Source organism: Halichoeres trimaculatus, unplaced genomic scaffold, assembly GCF_033239565.1.
Source record: "Halichoeres trimaculatus isolate MK-OKI-2021-1 unplaced genomic scaffold, fHalTri1.1 fHalTri1_scaffold_23, whole genome shotgun sequence".
Classification (NCBI taxonomy): domain Eukaryota; kingdom Metazoa; phylum Chordata; class Actinopteri; order Labriformes; family Labridae; genus Halichoeres; species Halichoeres trimaculatus.
This window is the reverse complement of record NW_027437201.1, coordinates 6,802,518-6,821,399: the sequence shown is the minus strand read 5'-3', so window position 1 is coordinate 6,821,399 and position 18,882 is coordinate 6,802,518. Positions and strand designations below refer to the sequence as shown.

The 18,882-nt window shown below is 39.7% G+C and overlaps 1 protein-coding gene across 2 annotated transcripts in view; it reads right to left on the bottom strand.

Annotated features, from left to right (window-relative positions):
* LOC141785234 (zinc finger protein 385B-like) overlaps nt 1-18,882 on the bottom strand; it is an 86,414-nt gene that overhangs the window by 20,586 nt on the left and 46,946 nt on the right. Inside the window, exon 1 of one of the 2 annotated variants that reach the window (XM_074663416.1) lies at nt 15,888-16,198. The exons of the other annotated variant lie outside the window; for it this stretch is intronic. Coding sequence (XP_074519517.1) covers nt 15,888-15,897 — 10 coding nt within the window. The 5' untranslated portion in view covers nt 15,898-16,198. Of the gene's footprint in view, nt 1-15,887; nt 16,199-18,882 lie in introns of those variants that run through there. 2 annotated transcript variants of the gene reach the window in all.

The window sequence follows — 18,882 nt, the reverse complement described above, 5'->3', positions numbered from 1 at the left end:
CTTAATCTGCCTGTCAGTCTGACTTTTCGGGGGCATTGATTCCCGCTCCCACACAAATCTAAAATTGATCTCATTAATCTCCCACGCATGTATTCACAAAACACAGCCGGGCAAGACGTTTAATTAACTGCATTTTGGGCTCAGCAAACGAGAAAGTGCCACCAAGTGTGAGAATATTTTCAACATAGGGTGAAGAGGAACGTGTCAGAAGAGGACTTCACTCTGAAGTTAGCCGTCTCGTCTGCATCCAGAAAGTGTCACAAAGCTTCAAGAAAGACAAATGCTGAGGTTAAATTAGTTTCATTCAATCAGGCTGGGAATGTGTTTGCCAACAGGCCTTGATGAGCTTTTATAAATAGTCCTTCATCACTTCAGAGCTTCAGAAGTCAATTACTAAACCTGTAGCCAAATGTAAAACACAGCAGGATTTAGATAACTATTTAAAAATGACCTCTCATACAAAAGCAGCTATTACAAGTTGATGTACTCATAGCTAAATTCAACAGATTAGGATTTTTAGTCAGCAGAAAATTATCCAATCCAATCCAATATTATTTATTAAGCATTTTAAAAACAGACACTGTTGACCAAAGTGCTTTACAGAGAATTAAATAATTAAAATAATAAAGAAAATAAATAAAATAAAACAAAATTAAAATAAAATAAAATAAAATAAAATAAATGCATAGCTAATGTGAGACAAAAAAAATACTTCATGTAAAATACAAAAAAAAAAAAAATTAAACAATGTCAAACAAGCTCAGAGAAATCGGGCAGGGCAAGACCATGAAGAAATTCAAAAACAAATAAAAGGATTTTAAAATTAACCCTAAATGGTATGGGTAACCAGTAGAGTGAGGCAAAACACTCTACCATTTATTGCGGGGTTATATACACATATGGTGAAAACAGCTCTATCTCACAATGATAAAGAATCCTTTAAAAAAGTCCTGGATCCAGACAGTGATCCAGATCACCTCCAAAATTTAATCACTTCTTCCTTATCCCATTTTGAACATTTCCTGAAAATTCCATCAAGATCCCTTATTAAGTTTTTGATAATGTTGTTCACAGACGAACAAACAGACAAACTCCCCAAAACATAACCTCCTTGGCAGAGGTAACTACCACAAAATAGGAAATATCTCCCACCTGTGTTTTTGACAAATCCCACCTTGGGAAATAACATTGATGCTAGCAGGGAGGCTAAAAGATTGCCTGATTTGCTTCACGTTGGGTTGTTCAAAAGTTAGATTGAGTTAGCATTTTCAATACGGCGACTGCTGACAATAGGTTCCAAAACTCTGCTTTAACAGCCAGAGAGTGACATCACAGAGACTATGTCCATGTAGACACCCCATCAGATGAGGTAGTCTTTGAGGTTATATTACTTGTAATTGTTTTGAATGCTGACAAGTTCAAAGCTTACCTACTTAATGTAGCCTGAAGTTCTCTGAGAGCTAAATATCTCAACTGTTACCCATAAGCTGTGTCACATTTTTTGAGGGATCCATTCTTCACAGCCTGTGTTCGTAACCACTCAAGCTTAACCCAAATGAGACGGTCTGTTCAAGGGAATCTCCTGTTAGCATAGCCAGCAGTTCCTACTTTACATTTGCACATAGCACAACCCATATTGTGCAGCCATAGGTAGCTAGCTGGCTAACAAAGCCTGGGCCATGTAATTCGACTACCATCAACATCATTCAAAATATAGTTTAGAGTTTCTAAGTGTCTGTCTGTTTTTATATTTGTATCATTTGGTATTCTGTTGAGTTAAAACCAAATATGAATATTTAACGCTCATCCAACAAAATATGTTGCCCTTGAATTGGAGAATAGAAAACTGCATACTCAAATAAACAGTGAAATTACTGTAATCAAACAAGTCGGAGAGATGTTTTTCTTATGTATTAAGCAAATATATTAGCAAAAAAACATCAGTGAGGGCAGCTAAAAGCAGGCACAAAACATTTTTCACCTAACTACTGTACTTTCAGAGTCACTTTTAATGACAAGTTTTTCACGTCATATTTGACTTTTCTAATCCTGCTGCTTTGAGCTGAGCCATTTCCTGCTAGATCATCTGTATCCATTTTATTTCTTTAAGCTTGAAGATAGTTTTCTCTCAGAGGCTGGAAGTCTGGGGTCACAGCAGCTAACCTCTGTGTATTAAGAAAGGATAGGAGATTATCAGCTGCAGAGAATTTGGCCCCCTGAAAAACGGGGAGGGAGAAAGATTAATCTCTTTTATTTCCAGGATTAGTCTCTGGGTGATTCAACATCACAGCAATCACAGAGGGACAGAAATGGCTTCTTTTCTTGAAGGGGGGAGGGAGAAAGGAAAAGTGGTGGGATGGGAGGCTTCACAGCGACAAATTAAAGCAAGAGCATCAGAGGGAAAGCCATGTTGGCTCCTTTCATGGCGGATGTATCACTCAGAATCATCTGTTTTAGCTTCATTCTGAATCAACATGGTGGTGAAGAAGCTTGTTTATGATTCTGACAACAGACATCCTCATGAGCCCTGTGTGTTTGGTATAATTAGCTTCCAGCATGAACAACTGACTAAAGGCCTTTTATCTGTTTCACAGATTTTAAGCTTTAAGTTATTTTGTTTGTTCTGTTGGCACCATAAAATCTGAGCTGTGTTTGGAAAAAAGTACTTGACATCAGGGCTCCTACAGATCATCAATCTTAATCTGGGATTAGAGGCAGTGTCAGTTTAATGATCTATTCACTTAACACACACACAGACTAAAGAGCTTCAAACTGCAAAACATCAAATTTTACGACCTGTTACCACTCTGTAGCCATGAAACTTTGGATAATATGTGGTATCATGGTTATTTGAAGCTTTGAATACTATTCAATGCATTTGTGTAATGCATTGACCAATGTGATGCGCAAGGGGTAACATATGGTGTTACGTAATCCTGATAACTACACTGCTACCTTTTCATGAAACACTTTTACAATAAATACAGATTTTTTTATGGCTTTCTTGTTTATATGAGAGCATCCAAAATATCTATCTTGCTAGAGGGAAGAGACACATTATTATGGCGTCACTAGTGTCATCCAGAGGGGCCAGTATCCTCATTTTGTAGGTGGTTGTGTCAAGTTCAGGGTTGTTAAGACCCTCGCAGGCTTTAAACCTCTGCTCCTCTTTCATCTCCTGGCTGCCTACCATGGATATATGCTGTTTCACTGGGATCTCAAAAAATACCTAGACTAATTTCACTGGCTATGACTGACTAACTTCTGACCTTTTGTTCAGTGTTTCGTAAAAAGAGATTGGACTAAACTGTGAAAAAGTACTATACAACTTAGTTAAGAGCCTGAAAGAGGATCTTTTTTATTTTTTTTTTGAGAATTAAAGCCCTGTTTCCACCAAGCGGTTCATCTTGGCACGCATTTTAGAGCGTTTCCACTGACTGATCCTGGGACAGATCCCCAAATAACCGAGACAAGTCGTCCCACTTTTTTGGGACCCTTCCGTACGGGTGCCAGGCTAAACTGGTCTGATTCCGGAAGGTGGAGCTACGACACCATAGACCGTTGGTTGGTCGAAAGAATCATCACTTACCGTGCGACAGCGGCTGCATTTCTCCTGGTGACACACAGCCTTCTCTGAATCAAAGCTTGATTGTTTTTTGTATCAAAGAGTTACAAGCCAATCACAAAGAGGACAAAACGCTGGATGTCTTCCGTTGTTGCTCTTTGTTTACTGTGTTGTATTTTTCTTCTTTGTTGGATGTATTAGCAGAGTACACTATGTCGCGCTGCTATGGCGTCACGCTATTATTGAACAGATACAGCTATCGGCATCCGGCTTACACACCGCCTACCACAAGGGGGCACAGTTTGCTGTGTAAACGCAAACGGGATCAGGCTTAACCGTACCAAACTGTGCTGAACCGAACTGGACTGCTTGGTGAAAATGCAGCTTTAGTGTTTTGTTTATAAGTGTTCAGAACTTATTTTGTTTTTTTTTTGTGAGTGAGCATGTTTTTCATTCAGTAACTTTTTTTTTTCCAGAACAATAAACTGTAGTTTTGGGGGTATTTTTGTTGCTTTCTATCACTCTTAAGTAAGGTTTATCATTTTCACACCCTTTGTGTTACTATAATTCAAAGTGGAAAAAGACCAAGAACCTACAAGTGACTTGCTGACACCTCAAAAATAAATAATTACCAAAGAAAGTCTTCCACTAAAAAAATGAAAAAACAAAGCACAAGATCTTCACAAAACTTGCTGCAATCATGAGATCATGAGGATCTTGTGGCTGGTTGAGGACATATTCGAGGGGCGGGCCTCAAACACCAAGTTCTGCCTATAGCTCTGCCCCCAGCAGACCTCTAGAGGGCTGGCCAATCAGAGGGAAGGGGGTTTGTTGAGCAGGGAGCTTTAAAGAGACAGCAGCTAAGACAAAGGCTAAAATGAAGGGTTTGTAAAACTTCAATCTGAGAAAAACAGAAACTTTTTCATGCAAAGCTTCTACAGGGGTTCCAGAGGGCACACAAGACCCTCTCTTTACACTCTGCTGTAATACATTCCATAATCTGTCAAGTGTTGACTTCATCTTCTATTCCGTAGATTTCTGTGTCTACTGTGGAAAAAAAAGACAGAGGAAGGTAAACAGACCAATCAAACTCATTAGATTTCTTTTGGAGAGCTGAAATTATTACTGTTAGTTCACCAGAGTCTGTGATTTGCATCCATAGCAACAGCCAGTGAGAAAACAGACCTTTGCTACGGACCTATCAGAACAAAGTGTTTTTACATCCACGTAATAACTGGATAAACATCTAATCAACAGAGCATTCCCCTCAGAAGCACTTCATCTGGCTGTCCTATGGGGTACAGTCAGAGCAGTTTTCCCTCTGCTTAGTAAATGGAATAAAAATCTGTTATTATTTTTATTTTTTTAATTTAACTAACAGTTATCTCCCTATTTGCAGAACAGCAGTAAGTCATAACACAAAATGTCATCAAACAGGCAGGATTAGACTCTGAGTGTGTGACTGAACCGCTCTAAAGTCTCCCACACAGGCCTTCAGAGCTCATTGTCAAATGATAAAAACTGAATAGCTTGATTTCTACTCTTTAAAAAGCATGACGCACACAGCTTTCTGAGTCATAAAACAGAAGTGGTTAGTGCAGCGTGCTTTTGCAGCAATGATGATGCCATTCATCGCTTCCACAACAGGCAGAGAAGCAGGCAGTTATGATGAGCTCTGGAGGATGAATTAGCATCCATTAAAACTGCTATTGACAGCTCCGCTTAGCTACCTACTCTGGGAGCTAAACAGAGGAGTGAAAAGCCTCATTTCCATGTTGGCTTAAAATGCTACCGCTGTCTTATTTTGTGTGGTCTTTTAATAAATCATCTTTATTGTGACACAGAACATTTAGGCCACGACTAGCAGCCAACAGGCAGATTTCTCCTTCTGGCTGTCACCGTCACAGCTGGCACAACCCACAGCTTCAGGAGAATTTCTACCTGCGGGGCAACATCCTGCCTGGATCAGGCTCCCTGCAGAATCTGTCCTACTTTCAACTGGAGCACCAAGGGGCTGTTTCCAACCGAGGGTGCATAAAACCAAAATCGAACTTGCTCAAGGTGAAACCCAGGACTTGTGTCCTCTGGTCAAAAGAAAATCCACTGGATACAACCTAGAGCTGTGATTTAACCCACCACAGGGGGCTTGTACTAAAAAGATTCAACAAAGGGCACATATTTTTCCCTTTTTCATCCACAACACTGTCACAACATGAGCTTGCTAGCATGTGCAATGTAAAGTAGGCTGCTAGATTCCTCTGTGCTATCAGTGCAGCTCAGAATAAGCAGTATTTTTTGCATTGTTTACTTTATCAACCGTCCTCCCAAAGCGTTCTGCACTTCTGTATCAAGCACACTCACAACTAACTGCCACCATCTGCTTGAAACAAGATAAGCCTCCATCCAATCAGAGCGTCTGAAAGGCATACCTCACATACTTATCGATATTCAAAGTCTGTGGCAGCTTTATCCTCCCTGTGAACTTAGTAGTTAGCAGCTTCTGCCTGGATGCTCCTCTCTGGCTCTCTGCCTGGTAAAAGGAGAGTTTGAAGGATCGTAAATTAGCTGCTTCAGAGATGAGAATCGCTGTCGGGCTGCTGAGTAGTTCATCTTAAAAGATTTTTTTTTTTTTTTTATCAGGGATACATTATGAAGCACATGTAAGCATCAGCAATTTTATTACAGAGGTCAGAAAGAGCACTTTCTCCAGCTCTTTCAAGTTGAGACTATTAAGGTTGAGCAAAGCAGAACATGAGTAAAGTTTGTCCATTAACTTTTTGATAAAACTCATGTCTGAACATTATGCTCCTGGCAAAGCATCTTAAGCTCAGTGCTATCATCTGAGGCCGTCAAAACTGCTCCTATTGACAGTATCTGAGCTAAAAAATAATGTTTTCCTACAGAGGGTGACACCCCTGATCACTACACAAAGTGTTTTCAGAGCAGATCCTGGTGCTAAAGCCATCCTGAGGCCAAAGGCTGACTGAAAAAATAAGAAAGACCACCCGACTTTCTGTAGATCTGTCACATCTTACTTTAGGAAACTAATTTTACAGGAGTCTCAACAGTGTGTTGCATGAATCCTAATAGAGTACTTTAGTTTGCTGTCAACATTTTTGGGGCAATGTCATGTCTCCTGGCAGCTGCATATTTCAGCAGGTTTGTATTTTCTGCTTAATCTACAAGACACGTCCCCAGATTTGGAGGCACAATATTTTTTATTTAAGTCAGCACATCAGGAGAGACCTGAACATGAATGCATTTTGCTGACAGTTGGAGTGCAAGCGCAAATGTGTTCAAGTACATATATTAAGAAGAAGCCTATGCAAAAGCTTAGCCATTTAAAATTCCTGTGACAATTGACCTCAATCATTTTTTGTCATGAAGATTCACTCTCCAGAACAGAGGAAGTGTCCTCAGTCAGCAGTCTCGTGTACTCAAACCAGCTGGAGGTATAATGAGAACAATAAGTGGGGAAGTCAGGACTATTTCTGGATTTAAGTGTAACCTGTTTACCTACTTTTCCCTCAAAAGCACAAACAGAGCTGCAGGAAAAGACCTGCTACAGGAGAAAGAGGGTCCTTGAAGCTTTTTCATTCAAAACAAGTAAAGTTGTGTTACATGACGTTGTGTGACATGACGTTGTGTTAAGTGACACTGTGTTATGTAAAGTTTTATATTGTGTCACAATACATTGTCTCACAGTATGTTGTGTTATTCAGTGTTACGTTATGTTGTGTTACATTATGTTGAGTTGTATTAGGTTGTATTATGTGAGGTTGTGTTTCATTTGGTTGTGTTCTGTTGTGTAACGTTGAGTGACATCATGCGTAATGATAAGTTGTGTTACGTGATGTTGTGTTACGTTGCGATGTGTTACATTACGATCAGTTAAATTAGGTTGTGTTATGTTACATAGTGTTATGATATGCTGTGTTACGTAACGTTGTGTTACGTTACATTATGTTATGTTACATTGTGTTATGTTACATTGTGTTACGTTACATTGTGTTACGTTATGTTGTGTTACATTATGTTGTGTTATGTTACATTGTGTTATATTATGTAACATTAGGTTGTGTTGCATTACGTTTTTTAACTTTATGCTGAGTTACCTAAAGTTGAGTTACATTACTTTGAGTTACATTACGTTGTTTTACGTTATGTTATGTTATGTTACGTTATGTTATGTTATGTTACATTATGTTAAGTTTTGTTGTGTTACATTATATATGTTGCATCATGTTGTTTTATATCCTGTTATGTTACGTAGTGTTACGTAGTGTTACATTGTGTTACGTAGTGTTACGTTGTGTTGCATAGTGTTACGTAGTGTTACATAGTGTTACGTTGTGTTACGTTGTGTTACGTTGTGTTGCGTAGTGTTACGTTGTGTTACGTTGTGTTACGTTGTGTAATGTTATGTCACGTTGTGTAATGTTATGTCACGTTACATTATGTCATGTTATGTTGTGTTACTTAGATTGACTTGAGTTGCGCTGTGTTACATAGGTTTGTGTTACATTTGGTTCTGTTACATCACGTGTTAAGTGTAACATGTTACATTGTGTAAGCTCTGCCCTTGACTGTTTGCCAGGGGGCTGGCCAATCGGGGGGGGGGGGGGGGGGGGGGGGGGCTTCACCTTACATCATCACTTTAATTTTTGAAGACATACTGTACATTAGATTATTGAGTTTCTCATAGTCTGTTGACATTGGTCAGGCGCTTATGTGCAGTACATTTCTGATTACTTAATACTATGAGGCCACACTAGCTGTTGGTGTATTCAGGGTGTAATAAAAATCCCAGGCATGTGTCAAAACCCTTGAAATGACTTAATGTAGTTGCTCTTGGGAAGCTGCTCAATGCATTTGGAAAAGTGTGTCCTCATTTTGATGCAGGATGAGTCATTCTGAGCTCCAACACGGACAGCTACAAGTCAGATGTGGTGTCAAATGTGCAGCCTTTAAGTCTGTATCAGGATGCTTAGAACAGGTTCAGTGAGAACAATCACAGACACACTTGGCTAATCAAGAGCGAGATGAGCAGTTCTTCAAATTAACTGTGCAAAAATCACAGTGTCACACAGTCACACAGCTAAGCTTTCACCATTGGAGAACAATTTGGAGGGATGATGGGATTAACGAGATTCACTATGAAGTGCGCTTTAAAACATCAGTCTACCTGAAAAGACTTCACAACACAGAGGGTGTGTGTGTGTGTGTGTGTGTGTGTGTGTGTGTGTGTGTGTGTGTGTGTGTGTGTGTGTGTGTGGTGTGTGTGTGTGTGTGTGTGTGTGTGTGTGTGTGTGTGAACCCTTAAGTCATTAGCAGTCAGGCTAATCAAACTCATAGTGTCAACACTCGACAATGACTGATTGGAGCTGTCAGTCTGTGTTAGCAGGGCTGAGAAAAAAGGAGGGCATGTTTTGATTCAGCGCAAGCTCGAGGTTTTGAATGACAAACATGAAAACTAAAAGACGAGGGGACTTTTTTCATTCAGGTTGTACCATGTATTCAAATGCAATCACAGCCTGTACAGATGAAGGACATAGTTCTATACCAAGAGAGGAACTTATTAATGACACCAACAATCCTTTAAATGACCCATATTCTGCTCCTTTTCTGCAGTTTAATATGGATCATTGATGTCTTCATGAAATGGTAGTAACATGTTTTGGTCCAAAAAGCCAATAAATCAAGCACAGCAGCATTGTTTCCAGGCTCTCATAGCCCCTCTGTTCAGAATGCTCTGATTTAGTGGGCGTGACCTTCATATGTAAATGAGCCACCGCTGATACCGCCCCGCTCTTCAGCGTCACTGAGAGCAGCGCCACGAGCTCCGAGTGCACAATGTTTAGAAAACAGCGAAGCTCGTTTACCGTAACATTACAGGCTAAAACAACAGGCTAACCGCAGCTAAAGTTAGCATCCTGAAGCTAACACAGAGACAGGGGGGACACTGAGGAAAAGCTCTTACATCTGCTCCACAGCACACAGCATTTAAAATACTCACATTTCGAGGGTCCGAGGTTTGTTGGTGGATGGTTGGTAATGCGCCTGGATTCAGGACCAGTCTATTAGCTAGCCCTCTGTTGTACTGTCCGAAGTTGGAAAAGCAGTCGGCCATGAAGTGACTAGCACACACATGCACAGTTTTACTGAGTGTAGCTGGCACATTTCCTTGATAAATGAACTCTAGCCAATAAGTCCTGTCTCCTTCCGAGGTGGGAAGCTTGTGCATGGAACTATGTGGCTGTTTACAGAAAAATCTGCGTTTCCACCAAGCAGTCGGGGTTGGTTCAGTACGGTTTGGTACAGTTAAGCCTGATCCCGTTTGCATTTCCACAGCAAAACTGTGGATAGCTGACGTCGGCAAATCCCCAAAATCCAAACAGCTCAATTTACAGTGCTGCTCGAAAGTTTGTGAACCCCACAGCGATGGTCAGATTTTTTGTAAAAAAAACTAAAATAACCTTATTAAATGTTAAGTTATACCCAAATCCACAATACTGACATTCCAAATAATGGACTGAAACAAAAGAAATAGTTATATTGTCATTCTTTATTTAACAAAAGTGGTTGATTTAAGAAAAACTCAGATATCATGTGTGCAAAAGTATGTGAACCCCTTCAGTTAATAGGATATTGCGCCTCCTTTTGCAGAGATTACCTCAACCAAACGGTTTCTGTAGTGACTAATCAGCCTCTCACATCTACTTTGGGGGATTTTTGCCCATTCTTCCTTGCAGAACGCAGTCAGTTGAGAGAGGTTTGATGGGCGTCTGGCATGAACTGCTCGCTTCAGGTCCCGCCACAGCATTTCAATGGGATTTAGGTCAGGACTTTGACTGGGCCAGTCCAGAACACGAATCTTCTTCTTTTTCAGCCATTCCTTGGTTGTATTGCTGGAATGCTTTGGATCATTATCATGTTGCATGATCCACCTTCTGCCAAGCTTTAACTTCAAAACAGATGGCGTCAGGTTATGTTCTAGGATTTGACAATATTCCTCAGAATTCATGATTCCCTGGACTATGTGGAGTTGTCCAGGTCCTGAGGATGAAAAGCAAGCCCCGATCTTGACATTCCCACCTCCATGCTTCACTGTTGGGAGAAGGTTCTTTTGGTGGTATGCAGTGTTGACTTTTCGCCAGACATGGCGGTTTTGGTTGTGACCAAACAGTTCAATTTTGGACTCATCTGTCCACAGAATGGACTTCCAGAAAGCTTCAGGTTTCTCTAGGTGCTCTCTGGCAAAGTTGAGACGGGCAGCTTTGTTCTTTTTTGTGAGCAGAGGCTTCTTCCTAGCAACCCTTCCATGAAAGCCATGTTGATTGAGTTTTCTTCTTATTGTGGAAGCATGCACATGTGTCCCAGATGCAGCAAGAGAGGTTTGCAAATCCCGAGATGTTATGTTTGGGTTGGCTTTTACCTGAATCTTCATTTTTCTTATGGCTCTTTCTGATATTTTAGACGGTCGTCCACTTCTAGGCAGGGTTGTAGTCTTTTTCAGGGCTCTCCATTTGTAGATGATCTGCCTCACGGTGGAACGATGAAGCTCAAGTTTGTTTGAGATGACTTTATAGCTTTCCCCAGACAAATGTGCTGTCACTACCCTCTTCTTGAGGTCCTCTGAGATCTCTCTTCCTCTCGGCATGATTGACCTGTATGGGTTCACCTGGTAAGACTGAAGTGACCTGGTTTTATCTCTGTTTCAATCAGTGATGCGCAATTTCTTCCCTAAACATCTCTCACTTCATTGGTCCATTTCAGCGGTTAATTTAGCCACCAATTTGTCCCACCTGCTGCTTGTTCTAAGCAATGCAGCTCAGGGTTCACTAACTTTTGCACCTACATCAGTTGATGAAAAACTCTTTTTAATTTAGTCTCGACAACACAACTGTTAAAAAAACAAAAAAAAACTACTGAATTGATTAAGCTATACCTGTTATTTCATATAAAAAATAACAGTTCTGATTAAATTAGGAAATCAGGTTGAAATAATAGAAAATTCCAAAATGTTGAGGGGGTTCACAAACTTTTGAGCAGCACTGTAGGTCATGATTTTACATTCACAAGCACTACTAAGTGCAGGTTTTGTCATTAAATATCACATTTTGTGGGCTGGGAGGAAAGCCAAAGACCCACAAATTTCACTAAAAAACTTAATAAAGTGATTTTTGCATAATATGGGACCTTTAAACATTTACTGTACACGTACCAAGGACTGTTGTCCACGGACATGGGGCACTCACCCAACCAGCCAAGCTACACTGGTGTCCTGGCACCAACACATACTCATTTACTACACAAACTACAAACATAAGTTGGTTTTATCAGCAACCCTGAGTTTGCTTTCCTGACTTTGATTTCACAAACCGACTTATCTGCACTGAACCAACAGAGTCAGCCACACACTGATAACAAGTGTTCCCGACCCTGTTGAGGCATAAATACATTAAAATGCACCCAACCGCACAAGGAGGCACTGAGTGAAAGTACAGTAGCTAATTAAATTTGTACTCTAAGATAATCGGCACCATCAGTATTGCAATTAAAACCATACTGCTTCATACTCATTACCCTTCAATTAGAATAATGAGTCATTAACGCTGCTGGATAGTGAAATGAGCCCCAACAGGCAAATTAATGGTCCTGTATAAACCCACTCATGAACTTCTGTCTCCTTGAAGAGTTTACAAACTTTCAGCTAACATCACAAGGAAACAACTACTTGTTTTCTCTTCCTCTCCCAATCTGGACAGGATGTTTTGTTCTTAAAAATCTAGCAAAAAGTCATAATTTTGGCCAACTGACTCACAAATGTATGGCTCTGTTGGTTGAGGATGATTAAAAGTGGCACAGTCAGCTTGATGTTAATTGAAAAGAATGATTCTAAATGCTAAAAGATGGATCAACATGTAAGATTTTGGCAAACACAAGCTAGAAGCAGTTTAATAATAGCAAGCAGTCGGTGAGGTAATGTGTAATATGCATCGGCTATTTTAAGCTGGTCTCAAAGCTATTATTTGTAGCAATCTAAAGCGCTGCTGCGGTGTTTTTCCTCTCTCTGATAAATGATTTGTGTGTGGGTGGTAGAACACATTACAGGCTTTTATTTTTTTTGACAATGCACTGCAGGACTTTAGAAAGCACAAGCGGGGTTTTTAGTCAAGTGCAGAGTTTAGTTTCAACAACTTTAAAAGCCAATGTTGAGGTTAGATGACATAACTCAAGCCAGCACGTGTCACATTTGAAAACTGGTATTAATTGCTTCCAATTTCCGACACTTTGAGGATTTTTAGCATTTTCCAGCATTTGTGAATTGACAGTAAGAGATTAAATGAAAAAGACGTGGGTGTAAGAACAGAGGGATGGAGGAGACAATATGCCCCAAAGCGGTGGATAAAGATTCTGATGAGATGTCATAATGATGATGGGTTTGTTTAATGATTTTGTTTCTGGTAAATGAGACTTGAGAAACTCTTTTTTAAACCTTATGCAAAATGTATAGCAAATTAAACTCTAATGCCTCTTTATTTCTTTAAGACTTTGGTTTTCTTTACTACAACAGCACTGTTTAATGTTTCAGCAAACAGATACCAAATAATGTTGTACAGGAATCCCAGCAAAGACTTGTTTGTTCACCACGAGAAACACTTCGTTACAAATGGTGTTGCAGTTGTGTTGCATCTCTGAACACGTAATTACCAAAGCCAGTCACCGCATTGCAATGACTTCAATTTGCATCACTGAGCCACGCCGTCAAACACACGGAGGCAGAGCTTAATGTGAGTTGTCACGCTGCATGCTTGGTGGACTTTACTGATGTAATCCAGTGTTTTCAGCAAAGCACTGGCGACAGAAAATCAACACATCCTGTCTCTAATCTGCCAAGTATTAATCCATGTTAAAAAATAAACCAAAGATGTAGAGAGGTAAAAACAATTTGACAAACAAAAAAATGTAACACAAAAATTTACACTCATCTGTGTACTCATCTCTCACATATCACCCTGAACAGAGTTAGATTTGTGTACACACGCTGTCGCTGCAGCCTCAGAGCAGAGCTCTCGATGGGGGGTGGGGACAGCTGCAGCACAGCCACAAGGCAAAACTCAACAGTTATCTCCTCTCCAACTGTTCTCCCTTTGATCTCTCTAATCTGCCATTTAAAGAAGAAAGCATCCAGAGATGCCACACACGCACATCTTAGGATTGCCATCCGGACACACACACACACTCACAGCACAGTGTGAAAGAGTGCATAAGCAACTGAACCATCACATAGAATGCACAGAATTCAAACTGCTGTTGAAATTAACCTGTCACTCCCAAATTGTATCCATATTTTGATGACTAGTCATATTCATGGCTACATTATATTTAACAAGCTTATTTTCTGATCAACTCGATGTATGGAAAAAACTACATCTTTAAATACCAAGAGTGTCTAATAGTCATTAATAAATCTCAACATGATTGAATCACAGCCTTAGAGGCTGACAGTTTTGCCATTTCTCTACAAAACAACAAAAATAATTAATTGATGATCAAATATAAGAAGGCTAAGTGGGTAAGAAAGGATGGGTACCTCTCACATTTGAAATGATACAGTACTGATGCCCGATACCTGGCAATTAATATTGGTACTAGGGATGGGTACCGACTAGGGATGGGTACCGAACTAGGTACTTTTTCAGGTACTGACCAAATTCTGTCAAAAGTACCAGGTACCGATTTACGTAAAATCAAAAGGTACCATGTTTAGGTACCTAAATGCATCCTTGTGACTGTGAAGCAGTGGAAGACTAGGTGATTTTCCATGCTGGACATAAACACAGCATTACAGGGTTATATATTGATGAATAAATATATCAAATTAAAAAGAATTTACATTTCATTATAAAAAATAAATGTTTTTTTTTCCCCGCATACACACACAAAAGTACCGTTGAGTACAGGTACCGATTGCCAGGTACCGGGGATTGGTACTATATTGTTTCAAATGTGAAAGGTACCCATCCCTAGTACCAACCAAATTCCGTCAAAAGTACTGGGTACCGAGTTACGTAAAATCAAAAGGTTCTATGTTTAGGTACCTAAATGCATCCTTGTGACTGTGAGGGAGAAGAAGAGTAGGAGATTTTCCATGCTGGACATGAACACAACATTTCAAGGTTATATATTGACAAATAAATCTTTTAAATAAAAAAAAGTACTTTATTATTAAACAAATTGATATTTTTACCACAGAAAAGGAGAAAAGTACCAAAAATTGGTACTGATGAGTACTGATACCGATTGCCAGGTACTGGGCATCAGAACCGTATCGTTTCAAATGTGAAAGGTACCCATCCTTAATCGATACTCAACGGTACTCAACAGTGCCGATTTTTGGTACTTTTCTGACTTTATTAGGTAAAAATATAAATTTATTAAATTATAAAATCTCAAAGTTTTTCAATTTAACATATTTATTAGTATATAACCTTGCAATGCTGTGTTCATGTCCCGCATGGAAAATTTCCAAATCTTCCACTCTCCCACAGTCACAAGGATGCGTTTAAGTACCTAATCATGATACCTTTTGGTTTACATGAATTAGTACTCGATACCACAGACATAATTCAGTACCTATAAAAGTACCTAATTTGGTACCCGTCCCTAAGGCTAAGTTTGTATTCCTGTGTTGTTGGCTTTCATTTTCCATCATTTTTAGTGACAACAAACTTAACACATCAGTAATACATCTTCTTCCTTTCTTAAAAATGTGTGCTGCTTGTGTGTAAGAGTTAAACTTGAAACACAAAAATGTCAAAAACTTCATGAAATCAGCATTTTTGCGCCCTGAGTGAAAAATCTCCTCCTCAAGATTCAAATTCCCCACACTGCCTTTATCTTTAACAGGCTCCAATTATATGAGCTAATCTGGGCATATTTCCCCAGGGAGGCGCAGACATAATTGCCGGCAATCTGCACGGTGATATCAGCGCTGTTCTTGTGTGGCTTTAAAATGACTTGACACATCTGGGAGCGACATATCGGTCTGAACTCACTCCGCACTTGGCTTCATCAAAAAGGGGTCAATTAGGAAAACAAACAGGCCAGGGACTCATTGGAGATGCAGGAGGAGGGAAGGAGGACAGATGGTGGGCAGGAGACTGAAGCTGCCCTTGAGCAAGGATGTAAAGTCATTGTTGTGGAGCGCACTTTGAGAGGAGAGAAATCACATACACAGAGACACGGTTTGTTTCATAGAAAGCACGCTGAAAGAGAAGCCCTTAACTTCATGTATCATAGGAGTAAACAGTCTTACCAAACAGCATCTCCTCCTGTTTACGGTCCCTCTTCTTGCAGCTCTTGTCAGTTTGATTTAGATTTCTCCCGCCAGTTTATCTCCCATCAGAGAAGTTGTTCAAAAACCGCCAAAGTGCTTCCTGCAAGACAACCCTTCTTTCTATCCTCCCTCCCTTTTTCCCTCAACGACACATATTCGTGGCTGTGATCCAGTCTGCCTCAGCTCAAGAACGGCACATGTGCGCCTCAAATTAAAAGCTCCATGCTCGGCTGATCACGCTGCCCTTTTATGAGACGAGCGAGAGAGAAAGGGGGCGAGGCTGAACGGAGAGAGTGGGGGAGAGGGAGAAGGAGGGCTGAGAGTCTCAAGAGCAAATGTGTGGAGTGTGTAAGAGCGAGGGAAAGAGGAGTGAGTGAAACAGAGAGAGCTGGCAGACGACTGGCTATGAACACCCCACCTCCCCTCTTTTTATTCTCATCACCACTTTCTATTCAGGGCTCACACCTGCATGCTTCTTAAAGGACACTCAAATAAGTTTTCCTTCCCGCTTTTACATTCAGCACAAGACAAATCACTTATCAATCAGTTTCTATTCTTTTTAAAGCTCCTGAGAGGAGTGTGTAGCTGGTTATGAAACAGACTGAAATTAATGTCTATGACTCTTAATGAGCTACAAAACCTAACATGACTACCAGTGAAAATACTGACTATTTTTAACAAGTCTTTTTGTAATTTCAGAAACGACTGCCAGGGTGTAGGTGTCAGGTTTACAGAGTGATATGATTGACTGTCGAACAACGGAAGGATGATTTTATTTATTGTTGTTGGTTTGAAAAAAAAAACAGCTAATAGATATGATGCATTCTCTGTCCACAGAGGGTGCCAATATCAACACAAACCAGCCTGTTGTGGCAGCTCTCTCTTTGTCCGTTTTCTTGTAGTTTTTCATCTCTTTTTCGTCACTTTTGCATTTGGAGTGGATCGTTACTTTGCATGATTCATTTGTTGGTCGTGGACACCAAACTGGTTTTGTCTTCAGTGACATTTTGTAATATTTTTGCTCCTGTGTTTGTCTGGAGATCCTACATGTAACCATGGCTACATTGTTTACATGTGAAATCAGCTGTTAGCAGCCTGTAGCATGTCAACGCTAACTGGTGCGAGGCCTGATGTTTCCCCACAAGGTGAGGAGAAGGAGGTGAGGACAACGTGCTGGTTCTCAGGTGTGAGCAAAGAAGTGACAACATCAACCTATCCTTCCATCCATCGTTACTGGGAACGTAAGATCTATCTCCAATATGATGGACAAGCTAGCTGTGCTAACCCAGCAACAGAGGGAATACCAGAAGTCTTTCCTGCTGCTCTACCTGCCTTGGCTTCTCAAGTTTGACTTACTGTCTGCAATGCAAACCAAACTCTCACTCGGAAAATGCAGAGATTGAATAGTCTGTCACAAGGGGCCATCGACTTCATTTTCCTAGAGCAACCCCCACAAGATACCCCGGAGACATGGTCAAAAGCCTTTTACAGATCTACAAAGCTCCTGTGGAGTGGTTGGACAAACCCCTATGCCCCCTCTAGCACCCTTGCAAGGCTGTAGAGCTAGTCCAGTGCTCAACAACCAGGATGAATCCTATGATTATGATATAATAATCAATTCTTTTACACGAGTAGTCCTGACTGAATTATTTGCTATCAGCATTGTGAAAAACAAAGTTCATAATCGAGAAACCTTCAATGCACTAAACATATGATGACAATAGATTTCACAAAATAGAAAAGCTCAGGGCTGAGAAAAGAAACCCAAAAACTACAATTCCTAAAATGTAAAAACAGCTTTTGCTAGCATTGAGACCATTTCTATGTTATTCTCCAACACTAACAACATCACAGCTTCCACATTTCTTCTTGGCTAACATTGACACAGCATGAGTGAAAGCACAGAGATAATTCTTGTGATTCATTCTGCAGTCCAAAAGTTTAAAATGACTGATTGCTAAAAGTCTTGTTTGATTTGACTCCATTATTTCCACACTCCTGTTTATATTTCCAATAGGTTGACTGTGCAGGGGTTTCAATCAGAATACAGAGTCACTCATGCAGCAGAAAGCCATTACTCTCTGCTCCTCATCTTCACTGTGATTGGCATAATCTCTGTCATAACTAAACAGCAGCCATTTCACTCCAGCCGATGTGAGTTTGAGAGTTTAATCTCAATGCTTTGTTCTTTAATGTGTCTTCATAGAAACTCCATAGTTTGTCCCTCTGAAACAAATCTTTGATGCCAAACTCTCATTTATAAATATTTTTACTATTGTGCATTATCATTTTTGTTAGCATGTTGCTAATGTATCAAAAGAGCTGTTGAGGATATACTACTGCAAACATTACATTGGCAGAAAGTGGGAAAGACAGAATTGAATTCTTAATGAGAGAATTTTGTACAGCAACCAGTGTCTGCCATTGTTTTTACATTCCAATTTTTTTTTTTTAGAAAAATATGCTTTTTAAGTTTCTTAAAATAAGAATAATGCCTTTATAAAAAGAACTATAGGAGTATTTTTCCCTACCACATTGGTAGATTTTTTTTTTTTTTACTTTCTACAAGCAATTCTGGCATCATTTTTGCCTTTTAAAATCTTGAATGGACTTGACACATTTATTGGTAAATGTAGCTCTTATTGAAACTAACAGCACCATTTTTCACTAGGAATAAGAACTGTCTCTTTAATTTTAGTTGAAGGTAGAGTTTTTTTATGACCATGGAGGATAAGCTATTGCTGACATAGCAGATCTCCAATTGCCCCTAATTTTGTAATTGGGGTTTTAAAATTCTGGGAATTTTTGGAGTTGGAAATTTTTCATGGAAATTTTCAGGTATTAACAGGTATTTGCAAGAATTTATATGAACTGCATTTACTTGGCCATATACATATATAAATGTTAAATTTTTTGGTTCCTTGGTAAGCAGATGCATGCAAACACATCTAATGCAATATTTTAAAACTACATT